Source organism: Lutra lutra, chromosome 17 (assembly GCF_902655055.1).
Source record: "Lutra lutra chromosome 17, mLutLut1.2, whole genome shotgun sequence".
Lineage (NCBI taxonomy): Eukaryota > Metazoa > Chordata > Mammalia > Carnivora > Mustelidae > Lutra > Lutra lutra.
This window is the reverse complement of record NC_062294.1, coordinates 51,870,317-51,892,836: the sequence shown is the minus strand read 5'-3', so window position 1 is coordinate 51,892,836 and position 22,520 is coordinate 51,870,317. Positions and strand designations below refer to the sequence as shown.

General features: G+C 51.5%; 1 protein-coding gene across 2 annotated transcripts in view; it reads right to left on the bottom strand.

The window, feature by feature from the left end:
• Positions 1 to 22,520, bottom strand: part of GRIN2D (glutamate ionotropic receptor NMDA type subunit 2D) — a 38,975-nt gene that overhangs the window by 10,167 nt on the left and 6,288 nt on the right. For both annotated transcript variants that reach the window (XM_047712208.1, XM_047712207.1), the window contains 8 exons: positions 19,258 to 19,877; positions 15,118 to 15,232; positions 14,575 to 14,786; positions 14,143 to 14,311; positions 13,510 to 13,663; positions 11,027 to 11,152; positions 10,602 to 10,831; positions 8,722 to 8,882 (listed from right to left, as the gene is read on the bottom strand). In XM_047712208.1, coding sequence (XP_047568164.1) covers positions 8,722 to 8,882; positions 10,602 to 10,831; positions 11,027 to 11,152; positions 13,510 to 13,663; positions 14,143 to 14,311; positions 14,575 to 14,786; positions 15,118 to 15,232; positions 19,258 to 19,877 — 1,787 coding nt within the window. The remainder of the gene's footprint in view (positions 1 to 8,721; positions 8,883 to 10,601; positions 10,832 to 11,026; positions 11,153 to 13,509; positions 13,664 to 14,142; positions 14,312 to 14,574; positions 14,787 to 15,117; positions 15,233 to 19,257; positions 19,878 to 22,520) is intronic.

Here is a 22,520-nt window from a genome sequence, read left to right as displayed (position 1 = left end):
CAGATGAAGCCTCAAGCCCATTTTTAGCTTTAATAGCAGGGGCAGGGGTTGTGGCTGACCTTTGGATGAAAAAAAAAAAGAAAACAAAAAACCCACAAAAACGCATATCCATCCTTCTCTCAAGTCAGGGCCAGGAGAGATTTGGATTCATTCTTTGAGATGGGGCTGCTCTCCAAAACTCAGGAACTAAGTGGAACGGGGACATGGGGTCCCCCCGAGTGTCTAAATTTTTGCTCTCTGAAGGTGAGGAAATTGACCGAGAAAGTGACGCATAGCTCTAGAACTACAAGAAGACGGTTCCTCGGCTTCCCAAGGAAGAGCTCGTCCCTGTCCGGGAGCAGGGGTGGGTGGGCAGAACTTGGGGAAGCTGCCCTGCTTTGCGGAACAAAGGGAGAGGATCTGGAATTCCCAGGGGCCTTCCTGGAGGGAGGGGCTGAGGCCCAACCGGAAGAAGAGGGAAGGGGGTAGAGATGAGTCAGCTGGCTGGCTGGGGAGGATACTCTGGGGGTGAGCACAGAAGTGAAAAAGTCCCAGGGGGCCGGGGGTGGGGGCCAGGGCTGTTCCTAATGTTCATTAGGAAAATTTGCATTTACATGATGTAGACCAGGCGGCCCAATAGCGTAGCTACACGCCTTTGTGGCTGCTCTGCGCACTTGAACGCAGCGAGTCTGAACTGAGATGTGTTGGGTGTAAAACGCGCGGCCAACTTCGTGCGGGGGTGGGGGTGGGTGGGAGATTATGTAAAAGGTCCCAACCTTTTTTATGCTGATTACATGTTGCAATAATATTTTGGATACACTGGGTTAAGTAACATACATTACTAAGATTAATTTCACCCGTTTCTTGTTACGTCTTTTAATGTGGCCACTAAAAAAACTTTACAGCCACACTGCATTCCAGAGGACAGCGGCTTCCCAGGCTCAATCCCAAACCCAGCACCGGACACTCAGGTCTGAGGCCAGCGGAGGCTTCTACGGGGATTAAGGGAAGGGGTGGGCTTTGATTTTGGTTAATAGCTCTGGGGCTGGGAAGACCCACTCGGGGCCAGTGAGATGCTCCAGAAAGCGAATTAGATCTGGCAAAGAGGAGCTTGAAGCCGGAGCGAGCCTGAGAAGCACAGGAAATTTGCAGCTTCCCTGGAGGGGAGTTTGGAGCCAATGTTAGAGCAATCCTCCCCGGGGGCGGGGTGGGGGGGGGAGCCCCTATATGACATCTGGGTCTGGGGCAAGCAAAGAAGATCAGGAAGGGGAAGAAGTCCAAGTATGAGAAGAGGAAGAAGGGGGAGGGGAGGAAGAGGAAGAGGATGCGAAGGAGGAAATGAAGGGAAAAGAAGGAAGGGAAGAAATAGGAACAAGAGAGCTAAGAAGAGGCTCTGGTTGGCTCAGTCTGAAGAACCCAGGACTCTTGATCTCCAGGTTGTGAGTTCGAGTCCCACGTGGGATGTAAAGATTACAAATAAATAAATAAATGAACTTAAAAAAATGAAAAGGTAAAAAGACAAGAGTTCTGGATTGACACTTCCCACAATGGCAGTCACTAGTCAGGTGTGGCCCTTGAGCCCTTGAAATGTGGCAAGTCCAAACTGAGATGTGCTGTGAGTAGGACATACTTCAAATTATAAAAATAAATAAATAAATAGGGGCGCCTGGGTGGCTCAGTGGGTTAAAGCCTCTGCCTTAAGCTCAGTTCATGGTTTCAGGGTCCTGGATCGAGCCCCACATCGGGCTATCTGCTCAGCAGGGAGCCTGCTTCCCTTCCTCTCTCTCTGCCTACTTGTGATCTCTGTCAAATGAATAAATAAATTTTTTAAAAAATGAAATAAAAAAATCATTAATTTTTATAACACATATTGTAGTCATATACTGGCGATATCGGGGTAAACACAGTATTTCACTAAAATTAGTATCACCAGTTTCTTTCGAGTGTGGCCAATAGAAAATTTTAAATTATATATATGGCTTCCCAGCTCTGCTCTAGGGAAAAAAAGAAAAGCTGGAGGAAACTCCTGGAATCATGAATAGTGGATAAGGAGGGGAAGCGGGGAGATCATCTCTTTTTACCTCATTATTATTTTTTAAAAATATTTTATTTATTTGAGAGAGGGATAGCACAGAGGGAGAGTGAGAGGGAGAAACGGACTCCCCGCTGAGCAGAGATTTTTTTTTTTCCTGCAGATGGGACTCAATCTTAGGACCCTGAGATCATGACCTGAGCCCAAGGCAGGCGCTTAACTGACTGAGCCACTCCCAGGCGCCCCTTTGCCTTATTATTTTTAATACCAAGGAAGTGTAGTGCTATGCAAGTAAAACCACTAAAGAGAGGTTATAAGACATTTGAGGGAAGGGAAATTTTGTTCCAGGGCTTGGGAATGTGAAGCAAAGGGTGCCAGGCACAGAGAAAGGGGGTGTCCTCCAGATGGGGTAGGCCCAGGGAGGGGGACAAAGGGGTCCACCAGGCTTCGCAGCTGAAGGAAATGCAGGAAGCCAGTGGAGGAAAGGTGTTCTGGAGAGCAGCCCAAGACTGCTTGCTCACAAGTGCCGGAATGTTCATCTTTGAGAACCCTAGTGGAGTAGGGGTGTGGCGGGCCAGAAACCACGTAACCAGGCCCCACCCTGACTGCCCCCGATTGGCCCCAGAATAGACACCTGACTCCCAGCTGGACCCGCTGCAGTGTCACTAGCCAGGATGTGAAATTGAACTGAGGCGTGCCACGGCTCACAGGGGACCCTGGAGCTGAAAGGCTGCGTGGAAGCTGGGGGCCAAGGTAACGTGCAGACAGACTAAGACAGGAACCAGTGGAAGAGACAGAGAAGCAAGGGAGGAGCCTTGGTTCCTGATGTTTTATTTCCCAGAGCTGCTTGGTAACCAGGTGGGATTGTTGATGCCATATTATGAAGGCAAAAATTAAGGCTCAGAAGCTCAACTGATTGGCCTAGGGCCCACAGCAAGTAAGGGGTAGCTCCCATTCCAACCCTGGACCATCTGGTTTAACCATCAGTGCTATCTGCTATTCAACATAGTACTAGAAGTCCTAGCCTCAGCAATCAGACAACAAAAAGAAATCAAAGGCATCCGAATTGGCAAAGAAGAAGTCAAACTCTCACTCTTTGAAGATGATATGATACTTTATGTGGAAAACCCAAAAGACTCCACTCCAAAACGACTAGAACTCATACAGGAATTCAGTAAAGTGTCAGGATATAAAATCAATCCACAGAAATCAGTTGCATTTCTCTACACCAACAGCAAGACAGAAGAAAGAGAAATTAAGGAGTTGATCCCATTTACAACTGCACCCAAAATCATAAGATACCTAGGAATAAACCTAACCAAAGAGGCAAAGAATCTGTACTCAGAAAACTATAAAGTATTCATGAAAGAAATTGAGGAAGACACAAAGAAATGGAAAAACATTCCACACTCATGGATTGGAAGAATAAATATTGTGAAATATTGTCTATGCTACCTAAAGCAATCTACACATTTATGCAATCCCTATCAAAATACCATCAATTTTTTTCAAAAAATTGGAACAAATAATCCTAAAATTTATATGGAACCAGAAGAGACCCTGAATAGCCAGAGGAATGTTGAAAAAGAAAGCCAAAGTTGGCGGCATCACAATTCCAGACTTCAAGCTCTATTACAAAGCTGTAATCATCAAGACAGTATGGTACTGGCACAGAAACAGACACATAGATCAATGAAACAGAATAGAGAGCCCAGAAATAGACCCTCAACTCTATGGTCAACTAATCTTCAACAAAGCAGGAAAGAATGTTGAATGGAAAAAAGACAGTCTCTTCAACAAATGGTGTTGGGAAAATTGGACAGCCACATGCAGAAGAATGAAACTGGACCATTTCCTTACACCACACACAAAAATAGACTCAAAATGGATGAAAGACATCAATGGAAGACAGGAATCCATCAAAATCCTTGAGGAGAACACAGGCAGCAACCTCTTTGACCTCAGCCACAGTAACTTCTTCCTAGAAACATCACTACAGGCAAGGGAAGCAAGGGCAAAAATGAACTATTGGGACTTCATCAAGATCAAAAGCTTTTGCACAGCAAAGCAAACAGTCAACAAAACCAAAAGACAACTGACAGAATGGGAGAAGATATTTGCAAATGACATATCAGATAAAGGGCTAGTATCCAAAATCTATAAAGAACTTGCCAAACTCAACACCCAAAGAACAAATAATCCAATCAAGAAATGGGCAGAGGACATGAACAGACACTTCTGCAAAGAAGACATCCAGATGGCCAACAGACATATGAAAAAGTGTTCAACATCACTTGGCATCAGGGAAATACAAATCAAAACCACAGTGAGATACCACCTCACACTGGTCAGATGGTTAAAATTAACAAGTCAGGAAATGACAGATGTTGGCAAGGATGCGGAGAAAGGGGAATTGAACCCTCCTACCCTGTTGGTGGGAAGGCAAGCTGGGGAAGCCACTCTGGAAAACAGTATGGAGGGTCCTCAAAAAGTTGAAAGTAGAGCTACCCTATGACCCAGCAATCACACTACTGGGTATTTGCCCTAAAGATACAAATGTAGTGATCCAAAGTGGCACCTGCACCTGAATGTTTATAGCAGCAATGTCCACAATAGCCAAACTATGAAAAGACCCCAGATGTCCATCAGCAGATGAATGGATAAAGAAGATGTGGTATATATACACAATGGAATACTATGCAGCCATCAAAAGAAATGAAATCTTGCCATTTGCAACGATGTGGATGGAACTAGAGGATATTATACTGAGTGAAATAAGTCAATCAGAGAAAGACAGTTATTATATAATCTCTCCGATAGGAGGAATTTGAGAGGCAGGCGGGCAGCTGTGGTGGGTAGGGAAGGAAAAAATGAAACAAGATGGGATCGGGAGGGAGACAAACCATAAGAGACTCTTCTTAATATCACAAAACAAACTAAGGGTTGCTGGGGGTGTGGGAGGGTAGCGATAGGGTAGTTGGGTGATAGACACTGGAGAGGGTATGTGCTATGGTGAGTGCTGTGAAGTGTGTAAGCCTGATGATTCACAGACCTGTAACCCTGAGACATATAATACATTATATGTTAATAAAAATAATTTTTAAAAAATCAGTGCTGTTAAACACCCCCAGAATACTGCTTGGGGGACACCAGTACCCCAACATTATATGGGACCATCTGGATGGGTGGGCTCTAGAGAAAAAATGAGTGGATGGAGGATGGATGGATGGGATGCACAATTTAAAAACCAGTTTTTCCTGTTCTGTGTCCTAACTCCTCTGCCTGGGATTCTCCAAACTCAGTACCCATCTCAGACCTCCTGCAAGGGACTGCTACTCTTGACCCTGTGCTTCTGGGCATCCCCACTCCAACCCCCTTTTCCAGAGGAATCCTGGGGCCAAGAAGTTGTACCCACCCAGAATCTACATCTCTGTTGGGTATTTATGCTCTGGGAACTTGGAGTAGGTAGAATGATGGCCTCCTAAAGATATCCACACCCTGGGGTGCCTGGGTGGCTCAGCCGGTTAAGCATCTGCCTTCCGCTCAGGTCATGATCCCAGGGTCCTGGGATCGAGCCCCATGTCAGGCTCCCTGCTCAGTGGAGAGTCTGCTTCTCCCTCTCCCTCTGCCTCTCCCCCAACTCATGCTTGCGCACGCTCTCTTTCTCTCTCTCTCAGATAAATTTGAAAATATTAAAAAAAAAAAAAGGTATCCACACCCTGATACTTGGAACTTGTAATCTTACACTGGAAAAGAGACTCTGCAGATGTGAATAAATCCTCTTGGGATGGGGAGATTAGCCTGGGTTATGCGGGTGGACCCAATGTCGTCACAAGGTCCTTTCAAGAGGAAGGGCGGAGGGTCAGTCAGAGTAGAAGCTGTGACAATGCTAGAAGAGTTTCAAGGACCCAGGGCCGGGAGCCAAGGAATGCGGGCAGCCTTGAGAAGCTGCGAGAGACGAGCAGACAGATTCAGGTGGGAGGACAAGGAGTCAGGTGCTCTCCTGGAAGGCAGAATTCTGAACTTGAACTTGTTTAGCCTTTCTGTTGGTTAAGGTCTATTTGTCGAGGCAGGAGGACCCAACCTCATGAATGGTCGGCTAGCACGACTGATAAAGTTTCAACAGTCTGACTTGAGGTATGCGAGCCTCCGTGTGTACTCTTCTGCAAACGTTAGCCATCGGGCTGCCCAAAGTCTTGGTTGAAAAAGAAAAGCTTGTTACCCCAAATGCCTCCAGTTCATGGTGCTTCGAGGGGGAGGGTAGAGGAGAAAAGGGCAGTTCTCTGCCAGGGGTGGAGTGGGGCAGAGAGAAAGGACACGTGACTAATGAGAAGGGGCTCAGTGTCCGAAATGAGGCTTTCGGGGAAAGAAGACACAGAGAGGACACAGGGAGAGACAGAGACGAGAGACCTTGTGACCCCCCAGAAGTCCAGAGAGAGGAAGTAGAGCCCTGGAGAAGGAAAAGAGGCAAGAGGGAGGCTACCTGGCGGCACAGTTACACATTCCACAAGGCCGGGACTCGGGCGGATGGCTTGGCTGGCGCAATCTCCATTTGCAGCCTCTCCCTCTGCCACTGTCTACCACAGAGCCTGGGAGGCCAACACACTCAATTTCCCAGCTTCCTCTGAAACTGGGAGTGACCCTCTGGCACACGCTCTGAAACAGCCACAAGTTCCTCAGAAAGGCATACTTGCCCCAATAAAAAGGCAAGGCTTTGCCAGGAGGAAATCCACTCTTTCCCTCTTTCTCCTCCTTCTTGCTTGCAACCAAGATGGGCTCCATGGCGGGGCAGCAGCCATCTTGTGACCATGAGGCAAGCACAATGAGCGAGAAGGTCTAGGCACCAAGGTTAGCAGAACAAATACATGGGAAGAGTTTGGTCGTTGATGGTATCTTTGAGCTATCATGCCAGCCTCGGACTTCTTACTGAGAGAGAAAAAGAAACCTCTCTCTGTTTAAGCAGTCCTAAGGATCCAGGTGACCTACCCCTTTTATTGACTATTGGTATCCAGTGCAGGAACTGTGCCCGGCACAGAGCTGGTATTCTCACAAAGCCCAGATTTCTTTCCTGCTACTGGTTCTGCATCGCGATGCTTACCCCCCCGCATCGCAATCCTTACCCAACCCTCTTCCTTACACCCGGTTGGCTGGGTTTCTTTTCTTGCAGCTCAACAATCCCAATCAAGACAGAGGGGTAAAAAGGAGGGGCTGCTTGAGGGCGAGCTACGTGGGGAAGGTGATCCAAAGGACCACACTGATGTCTGTCCATCCATTCTCCACCTTGCACTGGGGCGGGGGGGGGGGGGGGGGGGAGGGTGGCATTTGCAAATGGAAATCAGATCACACCCTTCCCTACTTAAAATCTCCCTGCCTCATGGCTTCTTGCTGCCCTTCAAAGAAAACGCACCCTGATCTCAGCTTCAGGGCTCACCCGTGTACCCTACTCTCATCTCCCCTCTAACGTCCCCTCCCAGCTCCTCAGCCACATTGACCTTCTTGCTGTTCCTCCAGTAATCCCTCGCCTGCCTCGCGCCATCTGCACACCCTGTTTCCTCTGCCTGCAAGGCTCTGCCTCCAAGAGTCCATGAGGCTAGCCCTCACCTCCCTCAGGGCTCTGCTCCAGTCACCTCCTCCAAGAGGCCCGCCCTGAACACCTTGGTGAATATATCCCAGTTTAGTCACGCCCTAGCTCACGATCACTTTCTGGATCATCCTGATTCTTCCGTTTGTACATTTCTTTTTTTTTTTTTAAGATTTTATTATTTATTTGACAGAGAGAGATCACAAGTAGACAGAGAGGCAGGCAGGCAGAGAGAGAGAGAGAGAGAAGCAGGCTCCCTGTCGAGCAGAGAGCCCGATGCGGGACTCGATCCCAGGACCCTGAGATCATGACCTGAGCCGAAGGCAGCGGCTTAACCCACTGAGCCACCCAGGTGCCCCCCATTTGTACATTTCTTATTCATGTCCCACCCCTGGACCCTAAGCTCCCTTGAATGAAGGGAGACTGCCTGGCATAGAGGAGGGGCCAAGAAAATAAATGATGCGTGCTGAATGATGAAATCAAAGAGGAGCAGGGAGAAAGTCACTGTAATCAGCTTTGTTGTAACCTTGGTCGGTACTCTGGAGTCTGAACTTAATTTTACCCCCATGACTTAGGAAACTGAAGTTCGAAAACAAAACCAAATGAACAACCTCATCCAAATATCCATTCCAGGGGGTTCAGATCTAATGATCATAATGAAAATAATAATTCAGCAGCAAGTGTCCACAGCGAGCTGGCACTTCCGCTACCAAATAATATATTATACAGCCCAATCATAACAGCCATAATCATCCTTACAACAACCTTAGGAGGTGGGTCCTTTTCTTATCCCCATTTTACAGAGGAGGAAATGAAGGCTCAGAGTGGTTGAGTAACTTGCCCAAGATCACACAGCCATGAAGAGACAGAGCCTGGATTTGAACCCCGGCAATCCAGCTCTGGAATCTGTAAGTCCCGGGTCTCTGAAGACATATGAAGGCGTCACAAGGACCCTGGTTGTGCAAGGGGGGGCCGTTCACTGCCACCCTCAATGACCTAGGCATGCCCTCCAGGCCGAACCACCCCTGGCTGACCTGACGCTGATGAGTGGCGCCTGGCCCCTGGCTCTCTGCCCGCATCCTTGGGGACCCCGGCGGCCCCCCACCCCCCAGCCCGAGTCTGCGCTGACCCTGCCTTGAGCTGAATGAGCGCTTCCTCTACGCGGGGCTGATTGTAGCGCACCATATAGCTGTGCATGTCGGGGTAGTTGCTGCGAATGTTCTTCTCCGTGGACCCGTTGGGCACTGTCCCAAACTTCAGGGGCGGGTACTGCTCCTGGGGCCGCTGGAACTGGGGCAGAATGGGAAGTTATTAGGGCGCCCCCCTGGGGCCATCTGGGTCAAGAATAGCCTTGACCCAGATGCTCTGTTCTGGGGGACACCTGCCAACTGGCAGGCACCCCAGCCCAGAAGTGTTTCTCCAACGTGCTCACCGTGACCCTCTTCTGCTCCCACCCAGCAGATCCATCTGCAGACAGCCACACGTACACACACACACACACAAGTGCACACACACATATATGCATACAGAGTCTGGAGGAATACTGAAATATTTAACACCCGGCATGGCCTGATCGTGGTCCAGTCTGGAAAGGCACTGGCTACAGAGTTTGAGAAGGGCCACAGAGGCCTCTGATGTGCCAGGCATTGACCTTTAGCTTGCTGGATCATGGGAGGTCCCAGGGGTGGGGGTTGGCCTGGTGGGGGGCTGGAGGCAATTGTTATTTACAAATCCATCCAGAAATAGCACACTTTTTTTTTTTTTTTTTAAGAGAAAGAGAGAGAGAACTCATGCAAGCGTGAGCCCCGGGGTGGGGTGGGTAGGGGCAGAGGGGAAGAGAGAATCCTAAACAGACTCCATGCTCAGCATGAGTCCAATGCAGGGGTCAATCTTACAACTCTGAGATCATGACCTGAGCTGAAGTCAAAAACTGGATGCTTAACCGACTGAGCCACCCAGGAGCCCCAAAAGTTTACTCTTTGAACAACAGTCATAGCCATAAGGTGTGTGCTGACTCAGTGTCAAGTGTATATATGACTAAAACAAAAGTACAGACATATTTTTATTCGGTAATTAAAAAAAAATGCTTGTTGGGATGCTCAGGTGGCTCAGTCGGTTAAGCGTCTGCCTTCAGCTCAGGTCATGATCCCAGGGTCCTGGGATCGAGCCCCGTATCAGGCTCTCTGCTCAGCAGGGAGCCTGCTCCTCCCTCTGCCTGCCGTTCGACCTGCTTGTGTTCTCTCTCTGACAAATAAATTAATAAAATCCTATAAAAATGCTTATTGCAATCCACTGAACTGATTTCTCAACCTTCTAATAGGTCATGATAATCCAGTGAACCACTTCAACCTCAAACCGTGCTCTGCAAACCACTAGTACCTGAGCAGACCGGGATCTACAATGACGTAAGTATAGAAATCAAGAGAATAAGCACTTAGAGCAATTTTTTCAAGAAGATTTTTAAATTTGTTTCTTTTTAAAGTAAACTCTACACCTAATGTGGGACTCGAACTTATGACCCTGAGATCAAGAGTCGCGTGTTCTACCGACTGAGTCAGCCAGGCACTGGGCATTTAGAGCAATTTGACAGAATAATTTTATGTCTGTTGAAACTACATAAAAATTCGGGTTTGATTGTGCATGTCTTGGTTTTCAATTTTATGTTTCATTTCTTGTAATTCATTTCTATTGTATCTTACAAAAGCATTGATCTCTACCGGAGAAAGTTCAAAGATTAGCTCTTCATCACACTCTGAGAGAAGCACTCATCTAGAATATTCCATTTGGCACTACTGCCCCCCCAGGACATTTGGGGTTACTCTCTTCTCCTGGGAATATTTAAATAGTCCATTGTGAAACAACCATTCTCTTCCAGAATATTCTTTTCTACCATTTTGGAACTCTTCCTGGGAAAAGACCCCCAGGAATCCTCTTCGGACCTCCCATGTGCCAAATTTCAGCCTGACCTCCAACCCTAGCCAGCTCCCTCTCTCCCCCAAACACACACACCTTTCGATCACTGAGCCCAGACACGGTGTCCACATACTCCTCCTGGATCATGAAGGCGGCCAGGTTGGCTGTATAGCTGGCGAGGAAGATGACGGCGAAGAAGGCCCACACCAACACCATGATTTTGCTGGTGGTCCCCCGGGGGTTCTCCACGGGCACCGAGTTATTGAACACCAGGGCCCAGAGCAGCCAGATGGATTTCCCAATGGTGAAGGTTGAGCCGCCAGGCCCTGCAGGGGGCCAGGAGGGCGACATGGACCCGAAATCCCTTCTACTCCATGAGGGAGCAGAAAGAACTATGATTCCCAGCAGCTCCCAAGGCCTCTGGAGCCTCCAGAGGCCACTGCTCTACCCCAGGGGCTGTTGGGAAATGTAGTTCTATCTGTGGTCCGGACACTTGGAGGTGATGGAGGAAGGGGACTCACGCTTGCCCGTGGCCAAGCTGCGGTTGTAGCCGACGGGACTGAGGTACTCAAAGATGAAAACGGTGACGGCGACCACAGTGAGGCACATGACGAACATCATCACCCACACGGCAGGGCTGTAGGGCTCTGGGGGCAAGGAGGTATGGGGTCATGGCTTGGCCAAGCAAAGGACTGGAGGTTGGGGGGATCACAGACACATGAACAAGGTGCATCGCAGACAGGATCTTGTCCTACTCTGTCCCCTTCCCAGGCTCCCCACCTCAGGGACAGGCCTCATTGCCCATCCAGACCCCTGGGAGACAGTCTCTCTCAAGAAAGCCAACTCAATCATTTCTGTAGTTTTGGTCAGCAGATAGATCCTAAATGTTTCCTGAGCCCCAGACCTGAGTCTCCCCCCGTCCCCGGCCACTTACCATGTCCCACACTGAGGCCAGCATCCATGCCCAGGCTCCCCATCCTTCCATCCCATCACAGTCCGACCCCCCCCCCCCCATTTGCCAGCCTCGCCCCCTTCCTCCCGCCTTACCCTTCCGCAGCCACAGCCTATACCCCCCACCCCTGCCCCCTACCTTGGCCTTTCTTCCCCATTCTCTCAGGCAACAGGCTCAGGCCTCATCTTCTCTCCTGGCCCATCTCCACCCCACCCTGCAGCCCTAGGGGCTCCTTCGGCACCCAGAGGTGACCTGGCCTCTCCCCTGCTCACAGCCTCCTGTGGCACCTCAGCGCCTCCATGAAAGTCACTGCCCCCAGCCTTGCTTCCAGCCTCCTCTCTGGCCTGATCGCTCTCTCAAGAGCCCAGTGCTTTAACTGGCCAGAACTCATGGTTCCAGAACAAGCCTCACTCTCTCTGCCTTGTCTCCACCGTCCCTGCCACCCCCGCCATGCTGACCCATCGACCAGACACACTTGCACCCATGTGTCTCCTCCTCACACTGGCAATGAACCGAAATCACCACTTCCTTGAGATTCATACCAGGTGATCTGCCCTTCCTGGGCCAAGCGCAAGTGGCCAGGACTGCCCCCATCACAACAGGGTCACCACCCTGGACTGTCACTGAGGCATCTCGGGACACTCCTGTTGCCTCTACTGGGCAACGTGGTGGGGCATAAAATGACGTTGTCACTTCCCTGGTGAAGGCAGGGGCCCCATGTGGTGCATCTCAGGGTGCCCTGCAGAGACCTTGGCCAAGAGACGGCCACAGAGATGCTCTTGGCGAAACAGACAGAAACCAAACATAAAGCAAGAGATGTCCTTTCTCTCAGCGTTGTCACTCCCAGGAGCTTTGCCCAGACTTCAGAGAGCAAGAGGGAACTGACGTGAACAGCTGCCCTTGGCCTGATGTGCACTTTTCCTTCTCTTGTCTTCAAGTTCAGCGAGATCCCTGCCCCTGCCCCATCCACCTCATAGCCACCAGCCCATCAGGGGCCAGCTTCCTACCCACACTCCAAGCCTGGTTACTCGCCCCACCCTCACTATCATCTTCCTATCCCACACCCACCTCCTCTCTGCGCAGACCTCTGCCTTCTCACGGGCCTCCTGGCCCCGCTGCCTGCAGTGGGATATTTTAAAAGCCTAGATCTCACCATATACACCCTCCCCCACCATCTACAGTTAAAATCTTGGCCATTGCCCTAAGAGTAAAACCCAACTTTCCTACCAGAGCCACCAAGGCCCTGCACTTTCCCCCCACGTCCCCCAATTCCCTCTCAGCCCTTGCCTCCCACCCCCTCACAATCACTCACTGCCCACTCTGGTCACACAGACTTCCGGCTATTTCCCAAATACTCCACACACAGTCCCGCTTTGGGTTCTTTGCCCCTGCTGTTTCCTCTGCCTAGAACGGTTTCTCAGGTCCCATCTCCAAAGGGGCCTTCCTGCCCTCTCCTGGCAGCACAGCCCCATTCCTCTCCACCTCCTCACCCTGGCTTAATTTCTCATACTATTCATCACCACCTGAAGTGATCTTGTCCATGTATCGCCTTAAGAGATTATTTTCTTCCCCATGAGGCCAAGAGCTCTTAGAGGAGAGGGGCGTGTGGTTGCAGCCCGGAGCCTGGCCCATGATAGATGCTCAGTAAACGCTGAGAAGTGACTGGAGCATTTACCATGTGCCACTCTCATGCTAATCCCTTTTCCTCATCTCATATACAGGGGAAGACTTAGGGGTTGTGGGGGTCTGAGGCTTATACAATGTGGAGGGCTGTCTTTAAGGGAAAAAAAAAGAAGAAGAAGAAAAGAAAACGAAATTATGAATACAAGAACACAAGGTACAGGGCCTTGAAGAGAATGTTCGAGAGAAGGTTCCCGAAGCTCCAGTTCCCTTGGCCTCGTGGTAAAATGGCTTCTCCCATTTTACAGATTGGGAAACCCAAGGTCAGAAGCGACACCACCTCACCAGTCACAGCACGGGGACAGGCAATACCAGGATGGGAACTGAGCACACAGGTGTCCCGGTGTTGCCGTCCCAGGGCCCGGGGCTCACCGAGGAAGGCGGAGGGGGACACAGTGCCGTTGCTGCGGGCCACCATGACGCTGATGCCCGTCTCCACGAAGGGCACAGAAAAATCCACGATCTCGGACCGCTCCTCGTTGATGGTGAGGGAGCCGATGGCCATGTCCGCACGCTGGTAGAAGACCTGGGGTGAGGGCGAGGAGGGGGTGAAGGAACCTGGCTGGGTCAAGCGCACAGAGGCGGATGGTGGGCAAGACCAGCCCCAGATGACCAGTGACAGGGTGACAGAGAGGGCTAGGAGGGTGGCGGGGGGGCCGAAGGGGTCGCAGAGTGGGGCAGGAGAGGAGGAGGTGAGAGGCGGAGAGCAGGGGTGGGAAGAGGTAGCCCCAAGCCCAGTCTGGATGCCAGAACATGCTCTCTGGATTTGGGCTCAGTCCTCCCGGCCCCGCCCCCTTCGTTTGGGAGGGCCAACCTCCTAGCCCCGCCCACCCGCCCCACCCGCCCACAGTTTCTTGCCTTGTGGCCCCGCCCCCAGTCGAGGCCCCGCCCCTCAAGGCCCCGGCTTCGCTCCTTCTGGCCACGCCCCTCCAGCCACAGAGCTCCAGCGCGGTGGCCCCCACAAGCCCGCTTCCTTCCCACCCGCACTCCCATCAGGCGCCCCACCTCGCCGATCATGCCGTTCCAGACGCCGTCGATCTTCTTTCCGTGCTTGCCGTTGGTGACCAGGTAGAGGTCGTAGCTGAAGCCGATGGTCTGCGCCAGCCGCTTCAGAATGTCGATGCAGAAGCCCTTGCAGCACCGCTTTTCCGGGCGGGGAGCGTCCGGAGGAGGGCTGCGGGGAGTGAGCAGGCTTGGGGATGCTGGGGATTCCCCCCACCCCACTTCAGACTCTCCGATGAGATGAGGGTATGGCGGGAGAGACACACAGCAGCTAAAACTATGGTTAGCGCTTTCTGGGGAAACTGAGGCTCAAAGGAGTTCCGTGACTTGCCCAGGGTGACCAAGCTAGAGGGCTCTGTGAGTTCTGAATTCCAAGGGAGGAGGGGGCGGAGGCCAGGACTGCAGGGCTGCAAGCCCTGGAGCCCGGGCTGTCACCTGTGGGTGCGGTTGAGCTGGCTCCTGCAAGGCACAGAGTCCCGGATGCAAGTGCCACTGATGGGGTCGGCGGGCTCCACAATGACAAAGGGTCTCTCCTCCAGCGTGGCCACGGTGAGGTGCTGCGTGTCATCCACCGGCTGCAGGAAGCGGCCATAGCGGGACCACAGCGGGTACTTGAGGCGGAGAGTCTGCTGCTCCCAACTGCCCACCTTGGCCAAGAGAAGGGAATTCAGGCTCCAGGGCGGGGACTTTACAGGATGTCCTGGCCATGGGGGCCCTCCTTCCTCGGAACCCCGGGCGCCAGCTCCGTCTCCCTTAGATCCGGGAGTCTGGGCTCCATTTCCCTCTTCCCCTTCGAACCCACAGGTCCGGGCTCCTACTTACTTCTGCCAGGACCTAGAAGTCCGGCCTCCTTCCTCCCTCAGAGGCCAGAGTCCTCATCTCGGTCCGGACCAAGGGGTCTGTGTTCCCACACCCTCCCCATCAGTGCCTGGGACTCCAGGCCCTCTCCCCGTGCCTGGGGTTGGGGCGGGGACTCACCACCTCCCAAGTCCTATCTCTGGTGAGGGAGATGACCACCAGAGAGGGGTTCACCAAGAAGCCATCCTCATTGAAGGAATAATCCCGGTTATCCCAGGTAATATTCATGAAATACCTGCCCAGGAGGAAGGGAGGTGACATGTGGGTACCTGGGCTGGACCTAAGTGGCTGAAGGCAGAGAAAAATCCCCTTTCTCTGGACCAGCCCTGGCCCCTAGCTGGAATTTCTCCCCCAAGACCCTGAACACCCAAACATTCCCCTTCTTTGTTCAGGAGTCTCTGCCTGATACCCAGCACCCCCTGAACAGGGTCGCAGACCCTCGGCCTGAGTTTGAGGTCCTCTTAAGAGACTCTGTGTGTTCTGGCCCCATCTGGCTGTGCCGGCCCATCTCTGATCCCTGCTTCCCCTCAAACTCCTTCCACCCCAAGCCCTTTCTGAATGCAAAGTTGCCCCCAAAACATATCGAGTGGTTTCCTATCTCTTGAGCATTGTAGGGGCTATGCTGTCTGCCTGAAAAAATGCTTTTTTGTCCCTTCTCACCCTGATTGATTCTGATGCCTTCCAAGATTCAGCTCAAGTGTCCCTTCCTCTGGGAGAAGCCCCAGGAGGCCTCTGGACTTGCAGATGATCTTCACAATGCGTGGCACCTGTACCGTGAATGCCTGTCCCTACACCCCAGTCACTGCACGGGACCTTCAACTGCCATCCTCACCTCCTCGCTCGCCTCCGCACTCAATCCCCAAGTGCCACCTTCCTGCCCCCAGGATCTCTCCATGTCATCCCCGCCTCTCCATTACCACAGACCCCTTGGACCCTTGCCCCAGCCTCCTGCCAAGCCCCCAACCTCCATTCTCTCTCCTCTAGTCTATTCCACACTCTACCCCCAGGGGTCTTTCTGTATGTGAAACAGATTCCGCTCCTTTCCTGCTCATAACCCACCCATGGCTCCTCAGTGCTCCTGAACAAAGTCCAGCCTCTCAACCTGGCATTTGAGGCCCTTGTGGCCTGGCCCTGTCTGCCCCCACCCCCAGCCTCATCACCCTCAACCCCAATTCTCTTCCCTTTATCCATCCTGAGCTGTTGTGGTCCCACCAACATGCCTGAATTTTTCTCCCCGCTGGGCCTTTGTGCGATGCTGTTCCCCCTGCCTGAAATTTTAACCGCTCTTAGAATCAAATCCAAACCCCTTACTGTGGCCAAAATGCCCTATATGAGCTTGGGTCTACATGGGCCTCACTATTGTTTCTCCACACCCTATCCCCGCCTTACTCGCTAAGCTCCAGCCACAATGGCTTTGTTTCAGGCTCCCAAATGGGCAGTTCCAGCCCGAGAGAGCACCCCTGCACCTGCTGTCCCTCCTCCCTTCTCTTCATTCAGATCTTCCAACGGTTGGCTCTTTTTCATTGCCCATTTCTTTTTTCTTAGGTCCAAATTTCATCTACTTAGAAAGACCTTTCCAGACAGCCTCACCTAACCTAGCACCCTGGGCATTTCTTTCTTTCTTTTTTTTTTTTTTTAAGATTTTATTTATTTATTTGACAGACAGAGATCACAAGTAGGCAGAGAGAGATTGAGGAGGAAGCAGGCTCCCTGCTAAGCAGACAGCCAATGCGGGGCTCGATCCCAGGACCCTGGGATCATGACCCTAGCCGAAGGCAGAGGCTTTAACCCACTGAGTCACCCAGGCGCCCTGCACCCTGGGCATTTCTTACCACATTCTACCTATTTCATCACTTGCTGGTATTTCTTCTTTATCCTGTTTGTTCACTGTTTGTCTCCCCTATGAGATTGTTGGCTCAGAACAGGGACTTTGTTCAACACCATGTACCCTTGTGCCCAAAGCAGTGCTTGGCACATAGCAGACTGATAAGGACTCATTCAATAAATGAATGAATGAGCCATTCATCCGTCAGGTGTCTGCTTAGATGTCTCCTCCTCTTGGGGACCTCCCTGACCCCATACGCTGACCCGTGACAGAGTAGCCTAGTTTGGAAGGCTGATTGGGGCCAATGAAATCTGTCTTTTGGGAAGACATTGGCTGTGAGATTTGGGGTGCTGGGGGAAATGGGTGGTGGACAGGATAGATTGAAATTATGAGTATCAGCAGAGAGAGCAGAAATTCTGGGTAAACAGTGAGTGGTAAGAGAAGAACTGGACAGCCTCTGGGAGTGGCAGGTCAGACAGAGAGGGGTGGAGGTGGAGAGAGTATGAGGGAGACAATCAGAAAGAGATGAAAGGGTAGCTGGTCCCCAGGCTTGGCCTCAATTCCTGGCATCTGGGTTTCTGTGCATGTTTATCTTCCCAATAAACCCCCTTCTCCCTTAGGAAACTTGAATGAGACTCTGTCTCCGGCAACCAGAAATGTCCTGGCGCAGACAGTATTCCCGCTGGTTCTCCCACAATGCCCGGGCCACCTCCGTGATAGCAAGCATCACACTGTGTTGCCATTATCCCGTCCCTGTGTGCCACCCCTACAGGACCCTGTGTTCTTTGAAGAGAAGTCCATGGTCTTATTCATCTCCGTGTTCCCAGAGCCCAGCATGAGCCCTAGTTCCTAGCGGGTGCTCAGTAAGTATTTATGAACGAGGGATGCTTTTCTCACCCTCTTGTCCCCGGATCCTGTCCCCCAAGTCACCAATTCTCAATTCTCGTCCCTTCGGTTTTCTTCTCCACCCGTCACCACCTCCTTCCAAGATGCACCAAACCCTGTTCTCTTCTAAAACAACAGTGTGTTGGGGCGCCTGGGTGGCTCAGTGGGTTAAAGCCTCTGTTTTCGGCTCAGGTCATGATCCCAGGATTCTGGGATCCAGCCCCCCATAGGGCTCTCTGCTCAGCGGGGAGCCTGCTTCCTCCTCTCTCTCTGCCTGCTTCTCTGCCTACTTGTGATCTCTGTCAAATAAATAAATAAAATCTTTAAAAAATAATAAAACAACAGTGTGTAAGCCGGGCACACACCTGTCCAGCTAGAGTCCACACCTCCCGGTCCTCTAGTCCAGACCCGGTGCAAGTAAGACCTTAGTACAATTGGACCTCCTCCGTCTCCGCCGCAGTCGCTAGCCAATCAGAATCGACGTCTAACTAATTTGCATGTGACGTGCCTGTAAACAACCAATAAGGCAGCCCCGGCTGCCCCAGGACATCCGTACTCTCTCACTTGCCAGGAAGGAAATTGCTTGCTCCCCACTTTTTCTCTTTTCTCCTTTCTCACGAGCTAGAATTCACACATGCGGCTGACCCCGCTTCGAATGAACCAAGAAGGTGGCAGAGCAACAAGGAGGGAGGGTCCTGGATTCCTGACCCATTACGTGGAGCAACAGAGCCACCTGATAACCTGCAACACTCATTTCTGGAATTTTTTTTTTTTTTAAGATTTTATGTTTAAGCGATTTAGGGGTGCCCTGGGTGGCTCAGTTGGTTAAGTGTTCTGCCTTGGGTTCTGGTCATGATCCCAGGGTCCATCTCAGCGGGGAGTCTGCTTCTCCCTCTCCCTCTGTCGCTCCCCCTGCTTGTACTCTCTCTCTCTCTAATAAATAATATATATATATATATATATATATATATATTTTTTTTTTTTTTTTTAAAGTGATCTCTACACCCCGTGTCCCCATGGGACACGAACTCACAACCCCGAGTTGTAGAGTTGCACGCTCCACCGACTGAGTCAGCCAGGAGCCCCTCATTTCCGGTTTGTTAAGTGAGGAAGAACAACTTCTGTCTCTTTTGGGCCTCTAGATTGTTGGGTCATTTTGTTGCTGAAATTCAGCTTATACTCTAGGGAATATCATCATACCCGAGATGCCATCAACTATAGGGTGCATCTTCTAGGGAAGAAAAAATCTTCTAGGGAAGAAAAAGGTGCTATAAGCCATCAACTGTAAAGTATATCTTGATTTCAAAGACATGAAACTGGGAAAAAAATTTCATCTTAAAATCAGGAAATACCACAATACACTCACTGTGTCTTGGGTGCTTTTTCCAAATTACCTGATTTAACCCCAAGCAGGAGAGCGAACTGTATCTGTTTTACAGAAAAGTAAACTGAGGCTCTGAGAGGGGATGTGACCCATTTGAGGCTGCTCAGCCAGTGAGTAGTCAGGCTCTGGAACCTTCCCACAGCCCTCCCACACCAACCCCACTCACCTATGCAGACTCTCCCCTCGGTGGGTGCGGTTCTGGGCACGGCAGTCATGGCCGAGCTCGGGCAGGAAGCCATAGTCACGTAGCAGAGCCTGGGCACCTCTGGCCACGACGGCCACACCAGCGGCCACACGCCGGGCCAGGTCATCCCGCCAGCCAGCCGAGCGCACGGCGAACAGCCCGGCAGGCAGTGGGGCTCCTCCTGGCAAAAGAGGGGGCTCTCCAGGGGCGCCTGAGCCTCCGCCTCCGGCCAGCTGGGGCCCCACCATGAACCAGACGTAGCCAGGCCCCGTGAGGCCAGCCTCCTCCGCTGCCCGGAACACAGGTTCGGCTTCCTCCCGGGCACAGAAGAGGAGGCGGATCTGCGCGCTGACGCTGCGGAGCTGGGCGCCCAGCACGGCCTCGCCTGCTCCCGGATCCAGTGTCAGTGCCCCGCGGTGCTCCCAGCCCACCATGCTGCCATCAGTCAGCACCTCGATGTAGGACAGGAAGGCCCGGTGGCCGGGGGCACGTGTGGTCACCGCCACAAAGGATGTCCAGTCGTACTCCTCGAGCACCTCAAAGATGACCTGGAGCTGCTGCTCTGTGGACGAGCCCAGCTGCAGGAAGGTGGAGCCCTTCTCCTGCGGGGAGGAGGAGGAGGATGTCAAGCTTCCCCACAGGGAGACCCCAGCTCCCAGCAACCAGGAGTGGGCCTTCAGTTCCCAGTGCTCAAATGGACCTCATCTCCCAGCAACTGATGAGGGCATCCTAGCTCCCAGTGGCCATGGGTATGTCACAGGTCTCAATAAGGCAACTGCATAGCATCTTCACCAAACCCTTCCCCTTTTACTTGCTGGTGCACAGAGCTAGGCCTGGGTTAGGTTTAGCCATGGGACTGAGTTCTAGATTCATCCAGAAAAGCTCTCCCCCGTGCATCTTACTCTCTTCCCTGAGAACACATGCAGAGGCTCCAGGAGAGAACTCTGAAGTCCTATGCGGATTACAAAGCCATGAGAGGGAGGAGCCTGAGCCCCTCAGTCATCCTTTGGCAGAGAGCCACCTCTAATCAGGAACACCTGTTTGGATTTTAGATGAGTGAGAAACAACCTTCCATTGGGTTGAACCATCGAGACGTGGGGGTTTATCTGTCACAGCAGCGAACATTACCCTAGAACACACAGAGCATCCAGGGAGGGAACTACAGTCCCCAGCATCTACTGAGAGGGACTACATTTCCCAGCGTGCAAAGAGGGTACGGAAGGTACTGTCTCTCCCAGCAGGTTGCGGCTTTGCTGAGTGAACTTGCAGTTCTCTGGTTTTCCTCCTGCCTCCCTCACTTCTTCTGTTTTCTTTGTTGGACTCTTCCTCAGTCAGAATTTTAAACACAGAAGTGCTCTAGTGTTCTCTTTTCTTCTCTGTCCTCCCTCCTTGGTGATCTCATCTAGACCCATGTGTTTAAATACGGTCTTCTGGGGCACCTGGGTGGCTCAGTGGGTTAAAGCCTCTACCTTCGGCTCAGGTCATGATCTCAGTGTCCTGGGATTAAGCCCCCGAATTGGGCTCTCTGCTCAGCAGAGAGCCTGTTCCCCTCTCTCTCTACCTGCCTCTTTACCTACTTGTGATCTGTCAAATAAATAGACAAAATCTTGAAAAAAAAAAAAAAACGGTCTTCTGTGCTATCCACTATGGTAACCAGTAGCCACCCATTTAAATTAATTAAAATTAAATAACATTTAGTTCCCTGGCTGCAATGACCACATGTCAAGTGCTTAAGAGCCACACGTGGCCAGTGGCCATCATACTGGACAGAGCAGATACAGACCATCTTCCTCATTGCAGAAAGTTCTTATTATGCTGCCCTGAATATGTTGATGGCTCCTCTCCTTTCATTGTACCTCTCTCTCGGGAACTCCAGACAGACCTATCCCCCTTTCTACTCAACATCTCCTCTTGGATTTCCAAGCAGCATCTCAAAATCAGCATGTCAAAATGGAATTCTTGATCTCACCAACTCCCACTCCCTAGGCTCAAACCTGTTCTGGGTCTTCTCTTCCTTATTCACTCAGCTGCTCAGCTCCCAAAGCTAAACCATCCTTTCCCTCACACCTAAACCAGGCGATCTTCCAGTCTTCCCAGCTCTCTGTTCAAAACAACCCCATTCACAGGATGCCTAGGTGGCTCAGTTGATTAAGCGATTGCCTTTGGCTTGGGTCATGATCCCGGGATCCTGGGATGAGGGCCCCACACCAGGCTTCTTGCTTATCTGGAAGCCTGTGTCTCCCTCTGCCTGCTGCTCCCCCTGCTTGTGTGCTCTCTCTTTCTCTGACAAATAAATAAAATCTTAAAAAAACAAAAGCAAAAAAACACAACCTCATTCTTCACTACTGCTCCATCACAACCCTCGTTGACCGCTATCTTGCTTAGAGAACTGTAACAGCTTCGTGACTGCTGCTAACATTTTTGCATCTTCCAGTCCATTCTCCATCAGCAGCCAGAGTCATCTTTTCCAAAATATTAGTTGGATCCCATCTCTTCTTCGTTGAAAACCTTCCAATACTCCTACCTTAGAGTCAAAGCCAAAGCCCTCACTTTGGCCCACAGGCCCTGCATGGACTGGCCCTTGCTGCCTCTCTGACCTCATCTCCCGCCACCCCCACCTCTCTGTTCTTCCTCAAACACATCAAGTTCCTTCCAGCTTCAAGGGCTTGGCCCTTAGCTGTTGCCTCTCACTGGGACACTCTCCCTCAGCTCCTTCATGCCGGACCTGCCACTTCTCATTCCTCAGGTCGAGATCATTTGCCACCTCCTCAGGGAGGCCTCCCCTGACTGCCATCCTACCCTTCTGCCAGGATGGATTTCACAATCTGTTATTTGCTTTCTGTCTCCCCATTAGAATGCAAGCTCCAAAGAGAGCAGGGATCCTGTCTTTTCTCCACCCCCGCCCCCACCTTTTCACAACTATATTTCCGCGGAACTAAAACAGCCCCTGCACAGAGTCAGCCCTCAGTGAGAAGTAGTGAACTTTCTTCCTAGGCATGTGCCTGTGGTTTTATTCAGGAGACAGTTGTCCTGAGCGGATGAGGCCGCCCAGCCTGCAATGAGAATCCTGAGAGGACCTCATCCTTGGCAAGCGGAGATATGCCACGTTTCCAGCATTCAATGGAAGCACGACGGCCCTATGAGGACCCCTCTTTCTTCCATCCCGAGATACTGAAGGGACTGTATTTCCCAAAAGACAACGCGCGTACCCGAGCGGGCCACAGTACCCAGGTGCAGAGGACCTT